Source organism: Narcine bancroftii, chromosome 3 (genome assembly GCF_036971445.1).
Source record: "Narcine bancroftii isolate sNarBan1 chromosome 3, sNarBan1.hap1, whole genome shotgun sequence".
In the NCBI taxonomy this organism is placed as follows: Eukaryota; Metazoa; Chordata; class Chondrichthyes; order Torpediniformes; family Narcinidae; genus Narcine; species Narcine bancroftii.
In genome coordinates, this window is record NC_091471.1 from 355,576,171 (window position 1) to 355,598,291 (window position 22,121).

The 22,121-nt window shown below is 41.3% G+C and overlaps 1 protein-coding gene across 5 annotated transcripts in view; it reads right to left on the minus strand.

Annotated features, from left to right (window-relative positions):
- The window catches only part of LOC138759472 (BAR/IMD domain-containing adapter protein 2-like), a 90,158-nt gene extending 68,513 nt beyond the window's left edge, over nt 1-21,645 (minus strand). The window contains exons 1-3 of one of the 5 annotated variants that reach the window (XM_069929949.1): nt 21,335-21,644; nt 6,215-6,290; nt 2,902-2,946 (exon numbers count right to left, since the gene is read on the minus strand). In XM_069929949.1, the coding sequence (XP_069786050.1) occupies nt 2,902-2,946; nt 6,215-6,290; nt 21,335-21,382 (169 nt within the window). In that variant the 5' untranslated portion in view covers nt 21,383-21,644. Of the gene's footprint in view, nt 1-2,901; nt 2,947-6,214; nt 6,291-21,334 lie in introns of all 5 variants that reach the window. The other 4 variants (XM_069929950.1, XM_069929953.1, XM_069929951.1 and 1 more) reach the window with 4 other exon arrangements.
- Between the last annotated feature and the right edge of the window lie 476 nt (nt 21,646-22,121).

Sequence of the window (22,121 nt, forward strand, 5' to 3'; positions counted from 1 at the left end):
TACACTGGGGACCTGAAGGGATTCAATTACATAATCACACTGTAATCACTGTAATCAGTGTAATCACAATTACACTGGGGACCTGAAGGGATTCAATTACATAATCACACTGTAATCACTGTAATCAGTGTAATCACAATTACACTGGGGACCTGAAGGGATTCAATTACATAATCACACTGTAATCACTGTAATCAGTGTAATCACAATTACACTGGGGACCTGAAGGGATTCAATTACATAATCACACTGTAATCACTGTAATCAGTGTAATCACAATTACACTGGGGACCTGAAGGGATTCAATTACATAATCACACTGTAATCACTGTAATCAGTGTAATCACAATTACACTGGGGACCTGAAGGGATTCAATTACATAATCACACTGTAATCACTGTAATCAGTGTAATCACAATTACACTGGGGACCTGAAGGGATTCAATTACATAATCACACTGTAATCACTGTAATCAGTGTAATCACAATTACACTGGGGACCTGAAGGGATTCAATTACATAATCACACTGTAATCACTGTAATCAGTGTAATCACAATTACACTGGGGACCTGAAGGGATTCAATTACATAATCACACTGTAATCACTGTAATCAGTGTAATCACAATTACACTGGGGACCTGAAGGGATTCAATTACATAATCACACTGTAATCACTGTAATCAGTGTAATCACAATTACACTGGGGACCTGAAGGGATTCAATTACATAATCATTTTTGACTTGAAGTTGATTTTGCTACTTTATTAATTTAATCTGATCTAAATATACACTGAATTCATTAACAGGCAATAGTAAAATGAATTTAGATTTGTAATTTACACATTTAGTTATTTAACCAGACAGTTGATCATTTATCACAGTCAATTTCATATTTCAACGTGTCTCAAAAAGAACAGAAGCTAATCTCAGGATGTTGCAGTTTCTCAGAAGCAATATTTTAAAAATGTAAATGAAATAAAAACATTAGATTCTGAAGCAAACGCTGCCACAATAATATCACTGTCAGTGTCATATGCAAAAAACGCACCAAACTTCTTACTTGCTGCAGCCAAATAGGTGCATAAGACACCAGCTGAGATAGTAAAAAATAACTTACCATAATAGGATTAGAAAAAAAATTAATCATAAAGGATAGATAAATAATATTCACTCTCAATCACTCTGCTAACATAGAAGTACTTCATCTTCATTAATTGGAAATGGTTTTATATAAATGAAGTAAACATCTAAGATTTTTAACTAACCAGCTGAATGATCAGGCATGTTTATAATCCAAATCAAACACAAGGAAAAATCATGCTAATGTAATATCTAATGATCCTTTATCCGGACATCTAAAATCCGGAAAGCTCCAAAATCCCGCAAGTGGGGACCAGCGGTCGGGGGAGGCGGCTGAGGGACCGACGGTCGGGGAGGCGGCCGAGGGACCGCGGGTTGGGGGAGGCGGCCGGGCGTCGGGGGAAACACTGAGGGACCACGGTTGGGGGAGACATCTAGGCGGCCGAGGGACCGCGAAGACGGCAGGGCGACTGGAGGGGGGTGGGGGTGGATACGGCAGCACAATTCGGGTGGGCTTTCCGAAATCCGGAAAAATCCAAAATTCGGAACACACTGTTCCCCCAAGGGTTCCAGATAAAGGATTGTGTACCTGTAGTTATAATTTTTACAGATATTTAAGGGCTCCATTTTTTTAAAAAGCCAAAAGTCTTTTTCACAATGTGAATCCTCTTCATGAAACAATAAATGTTAGCATTTTTTCTTTTAAAGTTTTTTCAAAAAATGTTTTTTTCAATTAATTAGTTATAATGGACCACTGAAAGCGGGATTATAAGACTTAAAACAGATTTTCAAACAATTACATACACAGAGGTTTTATTTACTCCATTGAAGTTGGATCATTGAGGAACAAGATTTATTTTTAATTTCTACTTTTAATTTCTACCAAATTCATCAGACCATAGCTCTTGATTGCCTTTCCAAGACACTCTTGTGGCAATTAATTTAATATGTTAACCAACCATATTTTTACCCAGTTACAGAAGAGATTTCTGTAAAGTTAATAGATGAGCAGCTCCATGCCTTTGAACATTCAACAACAAGGACAATCATAATTATTTTAAATCACAAAGCAAGCAACAATTGAACATTTTATACATATTATATTACACTTAACCAAATTATGCTGCATTCAAATCAACTTCATAGTGTGGACAACTCATGTGCTCATTTCCACAAATTCTCCTTCAGCCTAAACAGATATTCAAGCAAGACCATGGGCCTCACTGCTCTGAACAGCTGGCAGCTACTCGAGGGAAGAGACAGGTACTTTTTGTCTACTTTTAATCTTGGCAAAAGTGTAAGCGGTTTCTCAAATTTAAAGAAAACTTGTTGAAAGACTAATATCAGTTAGTAAAAAATATATAAACCAGTCTTACTACTGCACTATCAGGACTTCATAATCAGGATTTAGGTTTCAAACAGCCGACAAAACAACTTGTAATTCTGGACTCAAAAGCAACTTGTGTTTATTTCTTCTGCACCTAGTTACAGAGTGCTTGCAGAGCAAATAACCACGTTCAACATACAAAATAATATTCATTACAACAAAAAAAAGGCCATTCTAAGAAAACTTCAGGGCTTGAATGCAAGCTGACAAACCAACAACATGTTGTCAAGTCAGCTTTTGTTACCAGCAGAATTTTGCTTGCAAAAAGTTAAAAAAGGAAAAAAAAAATCACAGCACAGCATGCCATAGCATTCACTCTCCATTACAGTCTCAGTAATGGAATGAAATGGTGAAGCAATAATAAACTGCGGGTTCCATACATGCACGAATATACTTTGATTCACTGCACATACGGTATGGTATTTCTCACCTTTTCTAGCTTTCTTGATCCAGATTTTTTCTGCACCCATGTGGTCTGAGGTAAGATCCAACAAGGTTTGAATGAAACAGTAACAGTGGGGGAAAAAAAAACAAAATTCAAGATGGTGTTCGCAGCAGAACTAGTGATATCTACAACCACTAGCAAAAATTGACCAGCCAGTTTGATATACATTGTTGGCTTGGATTCCAAAAGATTAGCATTTGCAAGTCAATTCCTAGCTCCACAAGTTAAGCCTGACTCCCTGAACCTGATGGCAGGCTTGATGGCTCTCAAACTATTTGGATCTACAAGTCTGCCATAAGGAGCAGAGTTTTGAAACATCAATGCTAGAAGAGTGCACTCACCAAATCCTAACTAAAACGATGTCAATACAAGAGCAGCTATGATATAGATTCCAGCCCCAAAATTAGGTTCCTAAGTTTTCAGTATTAACATCTGAGGATAGAATTTTACAACCTGTCAGTGCTCCAGGAAATTTTGATTTGACAAGCATTTTAAGTAAGTGTCAGATCCAATATCAAATTAACCACACAAAAAAACAGATATGTTGCTTTCATTGGAATGTGAAATAATATTATAGTATTTCACTGATGTAAAGCTCCAATGTTTAATATTTCTTTCTGAGCCAACATTAAGCTTGTTATCTCCCTTTTTTAGTGATTCCAAATTCAACAAAGTATCAGGAATTCTGATTGATGAAATTAGTTGCCTGCATGTTTAATATTTGCAATTTAGTTCTTGGAAACATATTCTTCAATCACAGGATTGAAGATCCTAGCCCTGAAAGTGTGACCTAAAATTTCCAAACTATTCCCACCAGCCCACCCACCCCACATCCTTACAATATTTTTCCCTTCACACCTCCCTGCACAAATCCCTTTCAAAAAAGTACAATGGAATTTATTTTCACTCTCAGGTAGGGTATATCAGAGTTCACGACTCGTCTTCACGCTAGTGTTTTGCCACATATCTGCTTGAACCAAGATTGACTAAAATGTAAAACTGCATTCCTTTCCACAATTCATTAGAATTTACTTAATGGCCACTCTCCATTGAGCATTGTAAAGGCATTATGAAATCTTGAGAAAGTTCAATTTTAAAAAGTCAAACATTAAAAATAGGGTTATTTTGTGACAAAGTCATCAGGTATTTTACAGAATACAGTTTACTACTTCCACAATTCAATAATTGTGTTCATTCCAGTGCAGTTACTGACATTGCCTTTACTACAGAAAATCACACATCACGTGGAGTATCATAATTTAGGGCGGGAAGGCAATATAAACTAAACAGCAGATGTAAAAAGGGGTTCAGCAACAGACATCAGTAGTTAATGTACATGGGTCTTTAAAGATGGCAGGAATCAAAGCAGCTAAGAACACATGGGATTTTTGGTTCTGGGAAAACAGAAATTGGAAAACAAATAACAAACTTTTCTACTGTGACCTACTGGGTATCAAAGTCTTCAGAAGAAACATCATGACCTAAGGAAGTTCAAAAGGAAATTTTGTATCATGAGGAATAGGACATTTAGTCCATCAAGTCTTATTTACCATTCAATGGGACCTGTGGTCTCATGCCATCTGCCAGAATGGAACACTGTGGACAGTGTGCCGGGAATTTTCAGTGAATACATCTTAATACCTTAATGTATTAACTGCTTTCCTAACTTATATCTATGTAAATATGCACCATGGTCCTGGAGAAACGCTATCTCGTTCTACCGTGCGAACATGGTATGAACGATAAATAAAGTTGACTTGACAAGATGAAAAGGTGTGTTTAAGTCGTAACCAGCGAAGGGGGAGAGCCAAACTGCACTGCCTGAAACAGTGACAGAAACTATTTCATTCACAACTTTCAAAGGGGGCAGGAGAGCAGAAGAATTGGATGTCTTCTTCAAAAGACACGGCCCAAGCCCAATGAACCAATGAACTGCACAATTCGGTTTTATGTAACTTGCAATTTAAAAAGTTGTTTGGCTCAATGTTAGATCCACTGCAGAATTTCTACTGAAAATAAGCAATTGTTTAGCTCTTCAAACTCTTAACCATATCACCATTTACGGAGTGGAAACAGGCCACGTTGGCCTTTCGGGTCCGCACCGGTTCACTGATTTTGATAGCATTTTCTCCAAATAAGAAGTAATAAAAAAATTTCTCCAATTCAAACATTTGAATAATTTTGATTTAAATTGAAAATTTAGTTGGTAAATAGCTTATTTATAGCTAACTCATGATCTGATTGCCCAATTCCCCTTTCTCACTTATTTTTCCTCATCTCTCTGGTCGACTTTTCATCTGATCTTTCAGGAAGACAAATTTTAAAAAGAGACTTTTCAGTGAAACATTGACACGTGAACAAATTCACAAACACTTAACCATTGATTGTTAGAATGAACATTAAAAACCTTGACTCACAAAGTAGCAAAACTCAATTGAAAAACTTCTGGGGGGGGGGGGGGGGAAACATTCCACTTAATGCTATCTGCAAATGTTTATACTTATTGCCCATTTAAATCTAAATGTGAAAAACCAAAAATCTAAATGGAATAACATGCTGCCTCCTAACCCCAATCCCACCATTACATAGGCTTCTCACATCCTGCACAGCTACAAGCCTGCCCTCAAATCATCCAGAATATAGGCTCAGAAGCTCTATATTCAATGAAATGAATGGAAAACGGTTTCTTCAGCTTTCAGATACTGCTTAAGCTATTTCACAAGCACATCAAAATTGCATTCCAGGAGAAAACTGACTCCACATCACTAAATAACCTTCCTGCCTCTCCAGCATGGCTATACTTTTCATGCAACTTTCTTTTATTTTGCAATGTTAGTCGGCAGGTTAGCTCCAACTTTAAACAGGATTTCAGTGCGAGCATCCCCCATAACGTGGTTGAGCAACAGACTGTGCTTACAGTTAAAAACCGAGCAGTGGAGCCCACTATTCAAATTTTCCACCGCGTGGTGTGCTAAGTCTCAACTCTTAGTAAGACCATTGAAAGTGATAGATTGTGGAAGACATTACAAAAAGAACAAAAAAAATGGACTATTCTGTCTCCCCTCCCCGCAACCCCCCCCCCCCCCCATGGTTAATGGCTCAGTGGAAGACAATGCTGGCTTCCAAAGGAGGAACCAGTGACCTGTCACCCATCTAGCTGAAGGAGAATGCATGGAGATGAGCAAACGTACTTGCACAAGAACAAAAAAATCAACACAAGGACAAAACACAAACACAATCATATAAAAAGACATTAAAAACAAAGTCAAGTTGCAAAACAAGGGACCAAATAACTTACTAGAAAGCGCCTTTTCATAGGACTTCCCCATAGCAATAAAGTTTCTTAGGCTTGGATTAAACTGGTCCATAATGGTCTGTGAAAAAAATGTCAGAATTTGTTTCCATTATGAGTGCACTGCATACTCAATCATTTTCATGTTAGACAATATTTATAATCACAATATTTTATTTCTAGGATATAAAAATCAACCTGACTTTCTGAAATTACACTTGGTCTAGAGGTAGAAATTTGTCCTCTGTTGCAAATATTAAACACGAAATGTAGTGAATCTTGGGGATTGGGTTGGTCCAGATTTTCGGATTTTCTGGATTTTTGGGCAGTAATTTTAATATTCAAATTTAAGGAGGAATAAAGAAGAGATGAGCAGATAAATTTTTGATAGTTTATTCATTAGTAAATACAGCATGCTTCATTTATCACAGTGAGCAGTTTTAAAGAAAACTGGTACATTTAAATTCCATATGAATTGTTTGATGACAAATTTAAAACTGTGGAGCACAGGGGCAAATAAAGGAAAAAGAATCAATGTCTTTGTCCCAAACATTACAAAGGGCACTGTCAGTGCAAATCTGTGGTACATTTAAAAAGTTGGAGAATTTTCAAAAAGTCCAATTTTTTGGGTGGTCTGGATTTCTGGAATCCGAATTTTTGGACCACTGTGTTCAGTTCGATGCAACAGGTTGATATTTACACATTGAAACTGAGTATGTTATTCCCAACTATTCTTCAATTAAATTCATCATATACATCCAAGCATTCATTACATTTGGCAGCTTTGATAAAGATTTTACAACGTTACTCGGCAGGTTAGCTCCAACTTTGGAGAAGATTCAATATGCAAATTCTAAAATTCAACAGAAAAGCCAATCTTATGCCGGTCAAATTCTGATTAGCCATTGATAATGCCACACTTTCTATGTCTACTGAACATCTTATACTGTTACAATCAACCTCAGAACTGTACAACGACAAACCAGATTGTATTGACTAAATAATCTGTCGAAGTTAGAGTTCTCAATTTTAAACCAATTCAGTGATTATTTTAACTTTTCACCTTCATAATTACTCTTAATTAAATATGAGTTATACCATCTCATATTGATCAAAAGCAGCCATCAGTTCATTAACGATGTGGCTATGAAAAAATATGCACACAGGTTAGCTTCACCTTGCAGGACCAGTTCAAAAAGATACTCTTGTTGAAGGCATAAAAAGAGATAAATATTCATATCCAAGGTGTTGATCTGCATATAAAAGGCACATTATTCTCTTCATCACCAAATTTCCATCATGTTTACTTTGTAGTGTTAAGTGAAATGCTTAAATCGAAACATGAACATATTAAAGGAGTTAAATACTTCCATACTTTGTTTACTCTAAACATGGAACTGATTATTGCAAGGATACTATAAATTGCAGTAAAGGAAATACGTGAAAAAAAAAGTCCCTCACCAGCTAACAAACAAACATACACCAGCAAAATCTCTGTAATATGGCAATGTTTCTGTGGGGAACCAGAATTCAGCAATATAGATATAGACATTAATAATCATGTAGTGAGAGGGTTATTTTACAAACGTTTGCACTAAGACGCTGCTGCAAAACACCAAATTTCATGACTTGTTCATGACAGTAAATTCTGATCGGCTGACTGTTAATTCCAAGGACATTATGAATGTACAGAGTCATGAGGGAATTAATGATCGAGATATCGCAAGTCTACTCCCTGGGGTGGTAACTTACTAACAACTGTACAAAAAAGGAGGAAGGGCATCCCAAATTCAGATGGCTCAATTTTAAATTTAAATTTAATTTTTGTTTTATTTATTATAGAATTAGTAGGTCCTCAACATTCATCGGAGTGACTTCATCACCAACATCGAAGTACTCGAGATGGCAGACGCCGACAGCATCGAATCCACGCTGCTGAAGATCCAACTGCACTGGGTAGGTCACGTCTCCAGAATGGAGAACCATCGCCTTCCCAAGATCGTGTTCTATGGCGAGCTCTCCACTGGCCACCGAGACAGAGGTGCACCAAAGAAGAGGTACAAGGACTGCCTAAAGAAATCTCTTGGTGCCTGCCACACTGACCACCGCCAGTGGGCTGATCTCGCCTCAAACCGTGCATCTTGGCGCCTCACAGTTCGGCGGCCAGCAACCTCCTTGGAAGAAGACCGCAGACCCCACCTCACTGACAAAAGACAAAGGAGGAAAAACCCAAAACCCAACCCACCATTTTCCCTTGCAACCACTGCAACCGTGTCTGCCTGTCCTGCATCGGATTTGTCAGCCACCAACGAGCCTGCAGCTGACGTGGACATTACCTCTCCATAAATCTTCATCCGCGAAGCCAAGCCAAAGAAGAAGAAGAAAGAGTAGGTCCTGTGTACATATCCAACTACAAGGGATATACATCTGAGGTGGTTGTATGTAGTTTAATGATTGAGGTGAGGGTTTCCCACCAATGAAATAGCCTATAAAAGAATTAGGTTTTGTCAGTGATGTACAGAGCATTAGAAAGAACCAAGGAGATGAAGACTACCCAAAGTGGCTGTTCGATGAAACTACTAAGCTGCAGAAGACCGTGATATCTTTCTTCTCTTTGGCTTGGGTTCGCGGACGAAGATTTATGGAGGGGTATGTCCACGTCTGCTGCAGGCTAGACCATGATATACCCCTGAATTATCCATCCAATGGCAAGATTGTAACATCTGGGCTGCACAAAAATTCCAAGCAGCAGTTTACAAATTGTGATGCTGACATAAGATATCACAACTCAGCTAAAATTGTCCTATTAATCCACTGAAAAATCCAAAAGCTTCTTACAGCTTCAAAGAAGCAAAAGCACTTGCAAATCAAAGCGGCCAAGATTTAGCTCATTTTAGAGCTCCACTATACTGCGTTACAATTCATGCAGCCACAATGTTATTATTATAACTTATTTTTGATTGTTAAAAACATCCGAAAAATTAATCATAATTAAACTGGCTCATTAGCAAATCGTCCAATCAGATGGCTCAGTGTATTCTGTCAGATGTATCTTTAGAACCAAGAAAAGAGTGGGTCTGCAATGTTGTGGCAAGGCATATTAAATGTTGTAAATATGGTCAGAGAAATAGTAGATGGAGTTTAATCAAGACATAAATGAGGTGATGAATTTGGGAAGGGAAATGTAAAAGTATATTGTAAATGGCAGGACCATTGGGAGCACTGACATATGGAGAGATCATGTCTATAACTTCTTGAAAGTGGCAATACAAGTATATAAAATATAGAACACTACAGCACAGTATAGGCCCTTCAGCCTTCGAATATTGTGCTGAACCATATATTCCTTAAAACAAATGTACTAAACTCTCCTGACCTCGTAAGTCTCTATTTTTCGTCCATCCATTTGCCTGTCCAAGAGTCTCTTAAATGCCCCCTAATGATTCAGCCTCCACCACCATCCCTGCCAAGAAAGGCATTCCAGGCACCCATAACTCTCTGTTTTAAATAAAAACTTACTCCTGATGTCTCCCCTATCCCTTATTTTCCAATCCTGGCAACAGTCTGGAAAATCTCCTCTGAACCTTCCACCTCCTCCCTATAATGAGGTGACCAGAACTGAACACAATACTGAAAGTGTGGTCTCACCAGAGATTTTAGAGTTTCAATATGACCTCTTGACTCTTGAACTTATTCTCCCTATTAATAAAGACCAACATCCCATAAGCCTGCTTAACTATCCTATCAACCTGTGCAGCAACCCGGATGGATGGATGGATGTGGACCCCCCAGGTCCTTCTGTTCTTCCACACTCTTAATTAACTGATCATTAACTCTGTACTCATCCTTTTGGTTTATCCTTCCAAAATGCATGACCTCACACTTATCCAGCTCAAAATCCATCTGCCATTTTTATGCATCCTGTCTATATCATCTAGTAACCTTTGACAACCAGCATCCTTCAGCTCCATCCACAACTCTTCCAACCTTCACATCATCTGCAAATTTACTAACCCATTCTTCCTCCACTTCATCCGGGGGGGGGGGGGGGGGAAGAGAGCGAGAGAGAGAGAGAGAAATAGACAGATCACAGAGAGCAGGTTTCCCAGAATATATCCCTGCAGAACCCACTAGTCACTGAGTAGTATATGGATCCAAAGAAACCACATAGCATGCTTGCCTTCATCAATCATGGCAATGAATACAGATTCGGTAGGTCATGCCACAGCTGTACAATATGTTGGTTAGGCCATTTTTGGAGTATAGTGTGCAATTCTAGTTGCTGTACTGAAGTTAAGTGAAGGCTTTGAAGTGGGTGCAGAAGAAAATCACCAAGATGTTGTTTGGTTTGGAATGTGTTAGCTACAAGGAGAGATTGTTTTCTTTGTATCCAAATGCAAAGGGGTAACCTAATAAATGTATGTAAAATTATGGGAGGCGTAGATTGATCACACACATACAATGCATTGCCAGACATACGAGCATGTGGGGAAAAAGGGAGGCAAATCAGCAGGCAAATTGGCCCCATCATCGGCAGGACATGATGGACAGAAGGGTCTGTTCCATGTATGCGTACATTTCAGGCCCATGACACTGTTAACAAGGCCAGCCTTTGCCGTCCTGTAGGAAGTAGTGAGCCACATCCTTAAACCACTGCAGATCCTCTGAGTGATTTTCTGGCAAGGAAAATGCAAAGAAAAGGCAATACCTTTACTTGCCTGCCCCTTGTAGTGAAATGAGATTTAGTGACATCTTTACTTCGGATTTGCTTATGGTTAAGGGTGATAGGTTAGCAAGATGTATTTCAATGTAGAATCTTTGCATTCCTCACTTAATGTTAGCAGCTGATGGTGGGGGGGGGGGGGGGGGGGGTGGGGGGTGGGGAGGGTTTTAAGACGGAGGGTAAAAAAGACCAGTAATCAGCACACAGTAACTACAACAAACAATGCAATGTTTCTGAAGTCACCCAGTATGAATCACCCACAAGCTGACTGTTCCATGATAAATCCTTGCCAATTATTTTACTGTGAGCCTTAACCTCCTTGTTCATACAAAGGAAAGTGCTAAGTTAATGACTCACTACACTGCTGAGATAAAATATTCAGTGTTCAATGTGAGTGAACATCAATTTATCAGCACCTAAAGGCCAGAATCAATCTGGCATCTCTCTGCTGGCGATTAATAAATTGTATTAAATTAAGGAAATAATTCAAACCAGTCAGATGTGAAGCTGGTGTGCTTTGACAGATGCTGCATGGAACCCACATTCACGGATGGATAATGGAAACATTCAAGATTTAAAAACAAATCTACTTTCTTTGTAATTGTTCATAATCAATCTAAAATCTTTATCTTCTAATATCCAGTCTTCATCCAACTCAAGTACACAGAACATAAAATATAGGAACAGCAGACAGCCATCCGGCCAGTCGATCCTGCCCCTTCATTCAAGATGATCTGACCATGGACTCAGCTCCATCTCCCCGCCTTTCCCCATCATCCTTCAATCCCCTACTCTGCCTAAAACTATCTAATTGGGTCTTAAGTATATTTAATGAGGCAGCCTCGACTGCTTTCTCAGGCAGAAAATTCCACAGATTCACTGCTCTCGACGAAAAGCAGTTCCTCCTTATCCCTTAAATTTACTCCCCTGAAACTTGAGGCTATGTTCCCTAGCTCCAGCTTCACCTTTTTCTTTTTCTTTGGCTTGGCTTCGCGGACGAAGATTTATGGAGGGGGTAAAAAGTCCACGTCAGCTGCAGGCTCGTTTGTGGCTGACCAGTCCGATGCGGGACAGGCAGACACGATTGCAGCGGTTGCAAGGGAAAATTGGTTGGTTGGGGTTGGGTGTTGGGTTTTTCCTCCTTTGCCTTTTGTCAGTGAGGTGGGCTCTGCGGCCTTCTTCAAAGGAGGCTGCTGCCCGCCAAACTGTGAGGCGCCAAGATGCACGGTTTGAGGCGTTATCAGCCCACTGGCGGTGGTCAATGTGGCAGGCACCAAGAGATTTCTTTAGGCAGTCCTTGTACCTTTTCTTTGGTGCACCTCTGTCACGGTGGCCAGTGGAGAGCTCGCCATATAATACGATCTTGGGAAGGCGATGGTCCTCCATTCTGGAGACGTGACCCATCCAGCGCAGCTGGATCTTCAGCAGCGTGGACTCGATGCTGTCGACCTCTGCCATCTCGAGTACCTCGACGTTAGGGGTGTGAGCGCTCCAATGGATGTTGAGGATGGAGCGGAGACAACGCTGGTGGAAGCGTTCTAGGAGCCGTAGGTGGTGCCGGTAGAGGACCCATGATTCGGAGCCGAACAGGAGTGTGGGTATGACAACGGCTCTGTATACGCTTATCTTTGTGAGGTTTTTCAGTTGGTTGTTTTTCCAGACTCTTTTGTGTAGTCTTCCAAAGGCGCTATTTGCCTTGGCGAGTCTGTTGTCTATCTCATTGTCGATCCTTGCATCTGATGAAATGGTGCAGCCGAGATAGGTAAACTGGTTGACCGTTTTGAGTTTTGTGTGCCCGATGGAGATGTGGGGGGGCTGGTAGTCATGGTGGGGAGCTGGCTGATGGAGGACCTCAGTTTTCTTCAGGCTGACTTCCAGGCCAAACATTTTGGCAGTTTCCGCAAAGCAGGACGTCAAGCGCTGAAGAGCTGGCTCTGAATGGGCAACTAAAGCGGCATCATCTGCAAAGAGTAGTTCACGGACAAGTTTCTCTTGTGTCTTGGTGTGAGCTTGCAGGCGCCTCAGATTGAAGAGACTGCCATCCGTGCGGTACCGGATGTAAACAGCGTCTTCATTGTTGGGGTCTTTCATGGCTTGGTTCAGCATCATGCTGAAGAAGATTGAAAAGAGGGTTGGTGCGAGAACACAGCCTTGCTTCACGCCATTGTTAATGGAGAAGGGTTCAGAGAGCTCATTGCTGTATCTGACCCGACCTTGTTGGTTTTCGTGCAGTTGGATAATCATGTTGAGGAACTTTGGGGGACATCCGATGCGCTCTAGTATTTGCCAAAGCCCTTTCCTGCTCACGGTGTCGAAGGCTTTGGTGAGGTCAACAAAGGTGATGTAGAGTCCTTTGTTTTGTTCTCTACACTTTTCTTGGAGCTGTCTGAGGGCAAAGACCATGTCAGTGGTTCCTCTGTTAGCGCGAAAGCCGCACTGTGATTCTGGGAGAATATTCTCAGCGACACTAGGTATTATTCTATTTAGTAGAATCCTAGCGAAGATTTTGCCTGCAATGGAGAGCAACGTGATTCCCCTGTAGTTTGAGCAGTCTGATTTCTCGCCTTTGTTTTTGTACAGGGTGATGTTTCACCTAACAGTGAAACAACTGTCTTATCTGACTTTCACAATTGTTTCTGTTTCTATGAGATCCCCTTTCATTCTTCTAAATTCCAGAGTAGAGTCCCAGACAAACCTCCCTTCATAGGAGAACCCCCTTCCTCTACAGAATCAACCTGGTGAACCTCCTTTCTCATAAAGGGACCCAAATTGCACACAGAGTGGCAACAAAACCTGCCTGCTCTTTCATTCAATCCCTCCAGCAAAAGTCAACATCGTAATTGCCTTCCTGATTACCTGTTGCACCTGCAAAACAACCTTTTATGATTCATGCACAAGCACTTCCCAGTACCTCTGCACAACAGCATGCTGCAATCTTTTAAAGAATAATCCAATCTATTCCCAAAGTGGATAACCTTACATTCAGAATCAAAATCAGGATCCGTTGTCATGAACAAGTCCTGAAATTCAGAGTTTTGAGGCAGCATCGTACTGCAAACATCCATATGACAACCATCTTACAACATTACTATAAAAATAATAATGCATGAAAAGTGAGGCAGTGTCTTTGGTTCATTGATTATTCAGGAATCTGATGGCAGCGGGGAAGAAGCTGTCCCTGTGCCGCTGAGTGCTTGTCTTTAGGCTCCTGTACCTTTTCCTTGATGGTAACAGAGTGAAGAGGGCATGGCCTGGGTGGCGGGGGGTCTTTGAGAATAGAGGTTGCTTTTTTAAGACACCGCCTCATGTAGATGTCCTCAATGGAGTGAAATCTGGTTCCTGTGATGTCGCAGGCTGAGTTAACAACCCTCTGGAGTCACGTATTAGGCAGTGATGCAACCAGCCAGACTGCTCTCCTCGGTACACCTGTAAAAGTCTACAAGAGTCTTTCATGACATAACAGACACCTCAAAAAGTATATCCGCTGTCGAGCCTTCCTCTTGATTACATCAACATGGAGTCTCCTGGACAGATCCTCAGAGATACTGATACCTAGGAATTTGAAGTTGTTGACTCTCTCCACTACTAAGCCCTCGATGAGGTCTAGGTCACGTTCCCCTGGCTTCCTCCTGAAGTCCACTATCATCTCCTTGGTTTTGCTGATGTTGTGCGTAAGGTTGTCGTCATTACAACATTCAACGAGCTGATCTATCTCCTTCCTGTACACTTCCTCATGGCCATTTGTGATTCTGCCACCAACTGTGGTGTCTCGGCAAATTTGTAGATGGCACTGGAATTGTGCCTGGTCACACAGTCATGAGTGTATAACGAGCAGATCAGTGGGCTAAGCACGCATCCTTGGGGTGCATCTGTGTTGAGAGTCAATGAGGAGGAGACATTGTTTCCAATTTGTACCAACTGTGATCTTCCAATAAGAAAGTCAAGGATCTAGTTGCAGAGTGGGGTACAGAGGCCTAGAGTTTGTAGCTTCTTGACCAGCACTGAGGGAATAATGGTATTGAAGGCTGAGCTTAGTCCATGAAGAGCAGCCATATGTATGAATTGCTATTTTTGAGGTGATACAGAGCTGAGTGGAGAGCCAGCAAAATTGCATCTGCTGTGGAATGATTGTGACATTAGGTGAATTGCAGTGGGTCCAGATCTTCATTTAGGTACATGTTAATTCTGGCCATGACCAGTCTCTCGAAGTATTTTATCATAGAAGTTAGTGCTACTGGGTGGTAGTCATTGAGGCAGCCCACACAACTCTTCTTGGCTACCGGGATGATTGATGCCCTTTTGAAGTTGATGAGAACCTCTGACTGCCACAATGAGAGGTTGAAAATATCTGAGAGCACTCCAGCTAGTTGATTGACGCAGATTTTCACTACCCTGCCAGGTACGCCATTGTACTTTGTCAGACCCTTGCTCATTCACTTTTTCTATCTAGCTTTATGCAAACTCGCTGCATCCTCCACACAATTTGCTTTTACACTCAATTTAATGTTATCAGTTAACATTATACTTGGTCCCACCCTCCAAATAATTACTGCATTTTGCATATTGGAGTGTGAAACAGTATACATCTACCTCAAAGCCCTGTCATGGTCTTATGACCTTGCTTTTAATTGGGTTACAAAAACTGATTTGGAAAGTCTGGAATGTCTCAGTTTACACAACAACTTGTTACAAAGCCAAAATTCATTTCAGATTGATCTCTCTAGAACTAGCTTTCTTTCAACCATTTTCCACACCCTTACCAGCACCAAAACATTTCACTTTTATTCTTACAAGGAGTTTTGGTCTGGATTTCTGATGTCTTTGGACCATCACAAGGGGATAGTTACACCTGTGTGACTTGTGGCAACTGTTACTTATTGTGTGATAAACTTAGCAAACTCTATCACTGAATAAGCAATAACATACTGTACAAGAGTGCTGTATGTAGATATGACATTTTTATCAGCACGGATAAAACTTGAATAGTAGTTCCCCAAAACGTCACAATATTGCAAATTCTTGAAATACACACAAAAAAGGAATTTATTCAAAGCTCACGGAAATATACATCTTGTCAGCATTAATTTTGCTTCCTGAACACTGCTGATCACGAAAATCACCTTAAAATTTTCTACCATGTACTTTTTTTAAGATATAAACTATTTTTTGTGATTTCCTACCATATTTTAAGTCTACTCATATAATGCACACAAAGCAAGCTGTTTTGGTCAGTGCAAGCATGCCTGGGTATGAACAGTGGAGGTGATATGCAAATGTGGTCTTAGGCCTGGGCATGCTTAGTAAGAATAGATCCAGACAAACTATAAATTTTCTTAGCAACTACACAGCACCAAACTACATCCAGTTGATTTGACAGCAAGCTGCAAGCATAGAAAACCATGATGTGCAACATGTCATGGAAAATTTATTTTCTGCATTCACACTTGGACTTCTTCCCTGCTTATCTTGGTGCGGTCAGTGACGAACATAGTGAAAGGCTTCACCAGGACTTTGGGGCCAAATAAAAGTGCTATCAGGACAACTAGAATCCATCAATAGTGGCTGGCTGTTGCTGGACACTGATACGAGATGCATTAGATGCTGAGTACAAATGAAAATCAGTGGCAAAACATTTTTAAGTCAATTGAACTAATACAATGTGTCTGGATCATTATGTGATTAAACATGCAATAAAAAAAAGTTTCTTCAACTTCCTATGTGATACAGCAAATCTTAAAACTATCTTTGTGTCCAGCTTGAAGTTGTCGATCAAAATCCCCAATTTTTTTTCAGGAAGCAATCCTTTTGAAAAAAATTGTTCTCCAGTGTTATGAAATAAGTTGCTAAAATTGTTGGATACTGATTTGTGAATGTCTAGTTTACTATTTCACAAAATAATTTAATTATCTTCTAAAATTAACGTATTCTCAAAAGTAACAGTAACACTTTGGAAGAATGAATTTATGCCCAAATAAAATAGAAAGACAAATTGGAAAGCAATAAAGAACCAGAAGCATTAGTGAATTGGGTGGAAAAAAGTTTTGTCTTTAAAACCAATGGATTTAATGGCTCATAACATTTTTAAATTCTCAAAACTTTCTAAAAAGTTAAAGTCTCCCTGATAATGCCCTGGGGTATTTTCTTTCCCCAGCTAGCAATGCTCCTTCCATCTCTCCTTTACTGAATCCTGTATTCAATTTTTTTTCTCCCTCCTTCTTCCACCCTTTACCTCCCACCACCCCCCCACCGCAATGGTTTCTCCACCTCTCGTGCCAAATGCCCAATCACCTCTGAGCCTCTCCCCCAGCTTCTTTAAGAGCATTAGAAATAGGCGCAAGAGTAGGACATCTGGCCTGATGAACCTACTGTGCGGTTCAATGAGATCATAGCTGATCTGATGACAGGCTCATTTCCACCTACCTGCCTTTTCCCCATATCCCTTAATTCCCCTACTTCGTAAAAATCTATCCAATTATATTTACTTAACACTTTATAATGATGTACTTCACTGATAATAGAACCTGTTTGAAGCTATTTGATTAACTTGTCATTGTAAAAAAAAATGGCAATACTTGTCTCTTAAGTTTCAGCCTCAACCGCTTCAATGAGCAGCAAATTCCACAGATTCACCACCCTCTGGGAAATTCATTTTTCCCCCTTTCTATGTAATTTTACCTTTTGATAAAGAGTTCTGACTTGAAATGTTGACTGACCATTTCTACCCATGGTTCCTTCAGCAATTCTTTGTCTGCTCAATGTGGTTACAGCACTAGAGAATATCCACCTGATGCCACCAAGGATGCTTTCCCTATTCCAAATCGTAATTTGCACAATCCCACTGTGATGTGTAGGACATCCAGCTAAACTTTGGCTAAGAACCAATGAAGCAACCCACTCAATATGCTCCTCCTCTCAGTGAATTTCAGTTCTGTTGCGCTTCAATAGTCAGAGCCAAGTGCTCATCTCTAATTCTCCAGTTTTCTGTTTAGATTGGTTTCTCTAGTTTTTTCCCCTGCTTCTGACTGTCATGGATTACTCACTCATCCATCACCTCAGTATCGTTGGCACTTTCTGCTCCCTCCCCTCTGCATAATAGCTCCAGACTTTTTCGCAAAAAAATAAAATGAAGTGTCTGAAAAATCAAAGCAATATTTTTATTCCACAGTTCCTGATGTTAGTGATTTCAGCTATGAAGATGATGGCCTTGGAATCAACTTAATCCAGCAAACATCTGATTATGCAAATTTCTTATGCAGCCAAAACTTAAGAGACAAGTATTGCCATTTTTTTTTTTACAATGACAATTTAATCAAATAGCTTCAAACAGGTTCTATAATCAGTGAAATACATCTTATAAAATGTTAAGTAAGATCCTTAGTGGGAAATTGCTGATGCCACCCACTGCAGATCTGGCAGGATAAAGGCATAAAACCAGATTATCAATTTTCATTAAACTAAAGGCAGTCAGGGCAACATTGAGGATTTCTTGTATCCATTTTGAATTGACACAGAAGTATATAATTGAGATTAGGAGGATGAGGACAGGAAACAATTATGATGCCATTTTTGAACAATTCCCTCAAATTAAAACAACCCTTGCAGATCACCCACAAGACAAAATGATTGACTGCTATTAATTATATCTGTTAGTGATTTGTATCGATCTATATGGTAACTTGAGCCGCTGATAAATGAAGTAGACTACTTAGATGATCTGTTGTGTCATCCAGCAAGGTCCATTTTAATCTGAACCAAAGATTCTAAACCCAATTGCAAATTATAGTAATTTATTATTGAGGTGGACAGAGTATCCCCCCCCCACCGAGACAATCTGTTGTCATGCTATTCACAAATGTTTCACATTCCAAAACATACATATATTACAACAAAAAAAAAACTCCTATGCTAAAGATTTTTAAAAAACCTGAGCGCACACATTGATCTGGCACATCATTGTGGATTTTAAAACAGCTTGCTCAAAATGACTAAAGTCTCCTGAAAAGGAAGCAGGCAGCAACACTCTTACAGTACACTAACTGCATACAGATTCAAGTACAGACTTCAAAAGAAGAATTCCCCAGCCCCTTCCTTTCTGCGCAAACTTTTATTTGCTGTAGAGCAGCTAAAGACTAATAAAAATGCGTAAGCTATTCCTGTCTTTAGAAAGCAATGATCCACGTCCAACCTGAGCCACTGGAGAAAAAAGGGTATTAACTTTGTAAAACAAAATGCCCAGGTTATCTGAAATTCCAACATGTAACCCTAATGATGTAAAGAAATATTTAACCAATGCATTAAAAAATTAGGGCAATGAATTATTGCCAAGATCAGCTCAAACTCCCCAAGGTTTGCCATCTATATCAATTAGAGCCCAGGCACAGATCTGCAACCACCCTCCTCCTCCTAAGAGACCCCTCCAGGTACCTCCATTCCAATTCAGTCAGATTCACAGGAACACTCTAATAAACCATTTTGAAAGAGCGCAAAAAAAAGTTTAAAACGAGGGTCTGCAAACACCGTGATTGAAGTAAAAAAACACAATGCTGGAGAAGCTCACTCAGCAGATCAAACAGTGTGCATTATATAGCAAAGATAAAGATACATAACCAATGTTTCGGGCTTGTTACCTTCCTCAAGATATTGTTCATATAAATCTTTGCTGTATAAAGTACACTGTTTGACCTGCAGAGTTTTTCTCCAGCACTGTGCTTTTACTAAGTTTAAATGCACTTCTGAGCTGCTTAAGAAGAAAACTGCATGCTTAAAAAAAAATCATGCTGAGACATGCTTCCATGCTTTAAACGTTTAACAATTAGGAATTCTCTGTTTTAAAACTTGCTTCTGAATAGAGAGCAAATGAATAATGGCCAGGTCAGCAACTCAGTACAAATTAAGTGGACACTTGTTGAGATCCTGGGGGCAGGGAACTAGTTGAGATTCTGGGAGAGGGAGTACTAGTTGAAATCCTGGAAGGTAGGGGGGGGGGGGTGGGAAACTGGTTGAATTTCTGGAGGGGGGAACATTGCGATTCTGGAGGGGGGAGGGGGAACCGGTGGAGATTCGGGAGGGGGGGGAGACCGGTGGAGATTCGGGAGGGGGGGGGACCGGTGGAGATTCGGGAGGGGGGGGGGAACCGGTGGAGATTCTGGGAGGGGGGAATTAATTGGTTGAGATTCTGGGAGGGGGGAATTAATTGGTTGAGATTCTGGGAGGGGGGAATTAATTGGTTGAGATTCTGGGAGGGGGGAATTAATTGGTTGAGATTCTGGGAGGGGGGAATTAATTGGTTGAGATTCTGGGAGGGGGAATTAATTGGTTGAGATTCTGGGAGGGGGAATTAATTGGTTGAGATTCTGGGAGGGGGAATTAATTGGTTGAGATTCTGGGAGGGGGAATTAATTGGTTGAGATTCTGGGGGGGAATTAATTGGTTGAGATTCTGGGAGGGGGAATTAATTGGTTGGGATTCTGGGAGGGGGAATTAATTGGTTGGGATTCTGGGAGGGGGAATTAATTGGTTGAGATTCTGGGAGGGGGAATTAATTGGCTGAGATTCTGGGGGGTTGGTTGAGATTCTGGGGGGTTGGTTGAGATTCTGGGGGGTTGGTTGAGATTCTGGGGGGTTGGTTGAGATTCTGGGGGGTTGGTTGAGATTCTGGGGGGTTGGTTGAGATTCTGGGGGGTTGGTTGAGATTCTGGGGGGTTGGTTGAGATTCTGGGGGGTTGGTTGAGATTCTGGGGGGTTGGTTGAATTCTGGGGGGTTGGTTGAGATTCTGGGGGGTTGGTTGAGATTCTGGGGGGTTGGTTGAGATTCTGGGGGGTTGGTTGAGATTCTGGGGGGTTGGTTGAGATTCTGGGGGGTTGGTTGAGATTCTGGGGGGTTGGTTGAGATTCTGGGGGGTTGGTTGAGATTCTGGGGGGTTGGTTGAGATTCTGGGGGGTTGGTTGAGATTCTGGGGGGTTGGTTGAGATTCTGGGGGGTTGGTTGAGATTCTGGGGGGTTGGTTGAGATTCTGGGGGGTTGGTTGAGATTCTGGGGGGTTGGTTGAGATTCTGGGGGTTGGTTGAGATTCTGGGGGGTTGGTTGAGATTCTGGGGGGTTGGTTGAGATTCTGGGGGGTTGGTTGAGATTCTGGGGGGTTGGTTGAGATTCTGGGGCGTTGGTTGAGATTCTGGGGCGTTGGTTGAGATTCTGGGGGGTTGGTTGAGATTCTGGGGGGTTGGTTGAGATTCTGGGGGGTTGGTTGAGATTCTGGGGCGTTGGTTGAGATTCTGGGGCGTTGGTTGAGATTCTGGGGGGTTGGTTGAGATTCTGGGGGGTTGGTTGAGATTCTGGAGCCGAGGAGGAAGAAGTTTGACGGTGGAGGTGGCAGCGGACGAGCTGGGCAGGAGCCCCCACTCACCTTGTAGACGCCCTCGGTCATGCGGTGCATCTCATCCGTGCGGGACATGGTCGCTGTCTCTGCTCTCAACCTGCACCGAGCAAATCACCAGTGGGGGGAAAAGTTACTCTGCGCCGCGAATAAAAAGCCTCTCTCGCCCCCTGAAACTTTTCTCTCTCTCTCTCTCACACTTTCTTTTGACAGTGATCTCCGAAGCCACCCCCGCCACGCAAGCCTCGGGGCTCCTCCACCAGTGCGGGTCGCCTAGGAACACGGGCGAGAACTCCCGCGGACACCCTCACTCGGCGGCGCGGGAGGAGGCGCCGAGCCGGCGCTCTGCCATTGGCCCGGCTCGCGGGATCCCGCTCGGCCATTGGGTGGAGGCGACTGCCAGTCACCGCCTCCCGCGCTCGGTTGAGTCAGCACTCGTTGACGTCACGGCCAACACTCCTGGGCTCTTGGAAAGCCTTGCAGCTCCTGGAGAAGCAAAAACCTTCTTTAAATCATAGTGAAGCAAACTATTTCCATAGTAACCAGTTAATACTGGGTTAGAAATCCCCCCCCCCCCCCTTTCCAGGGTGCAGCAACAAATACGTAGCATTGGCAACAATTGCAATTGCTTTTACTGGTTGGATACTTTTTGAACATTCGCAGAGAGAAAATCATTATTCCAAATCCATCCAGGGTGAGCTCATCTGTGGGCACAATGAATCATCTTCAACCAACGTCGACTTCAGTTGCTTATGCATGACTCTTGTTTTAACCCCTAGATTCCAACTGTTGGAATCTAGGGGTTAAAACACTCTCC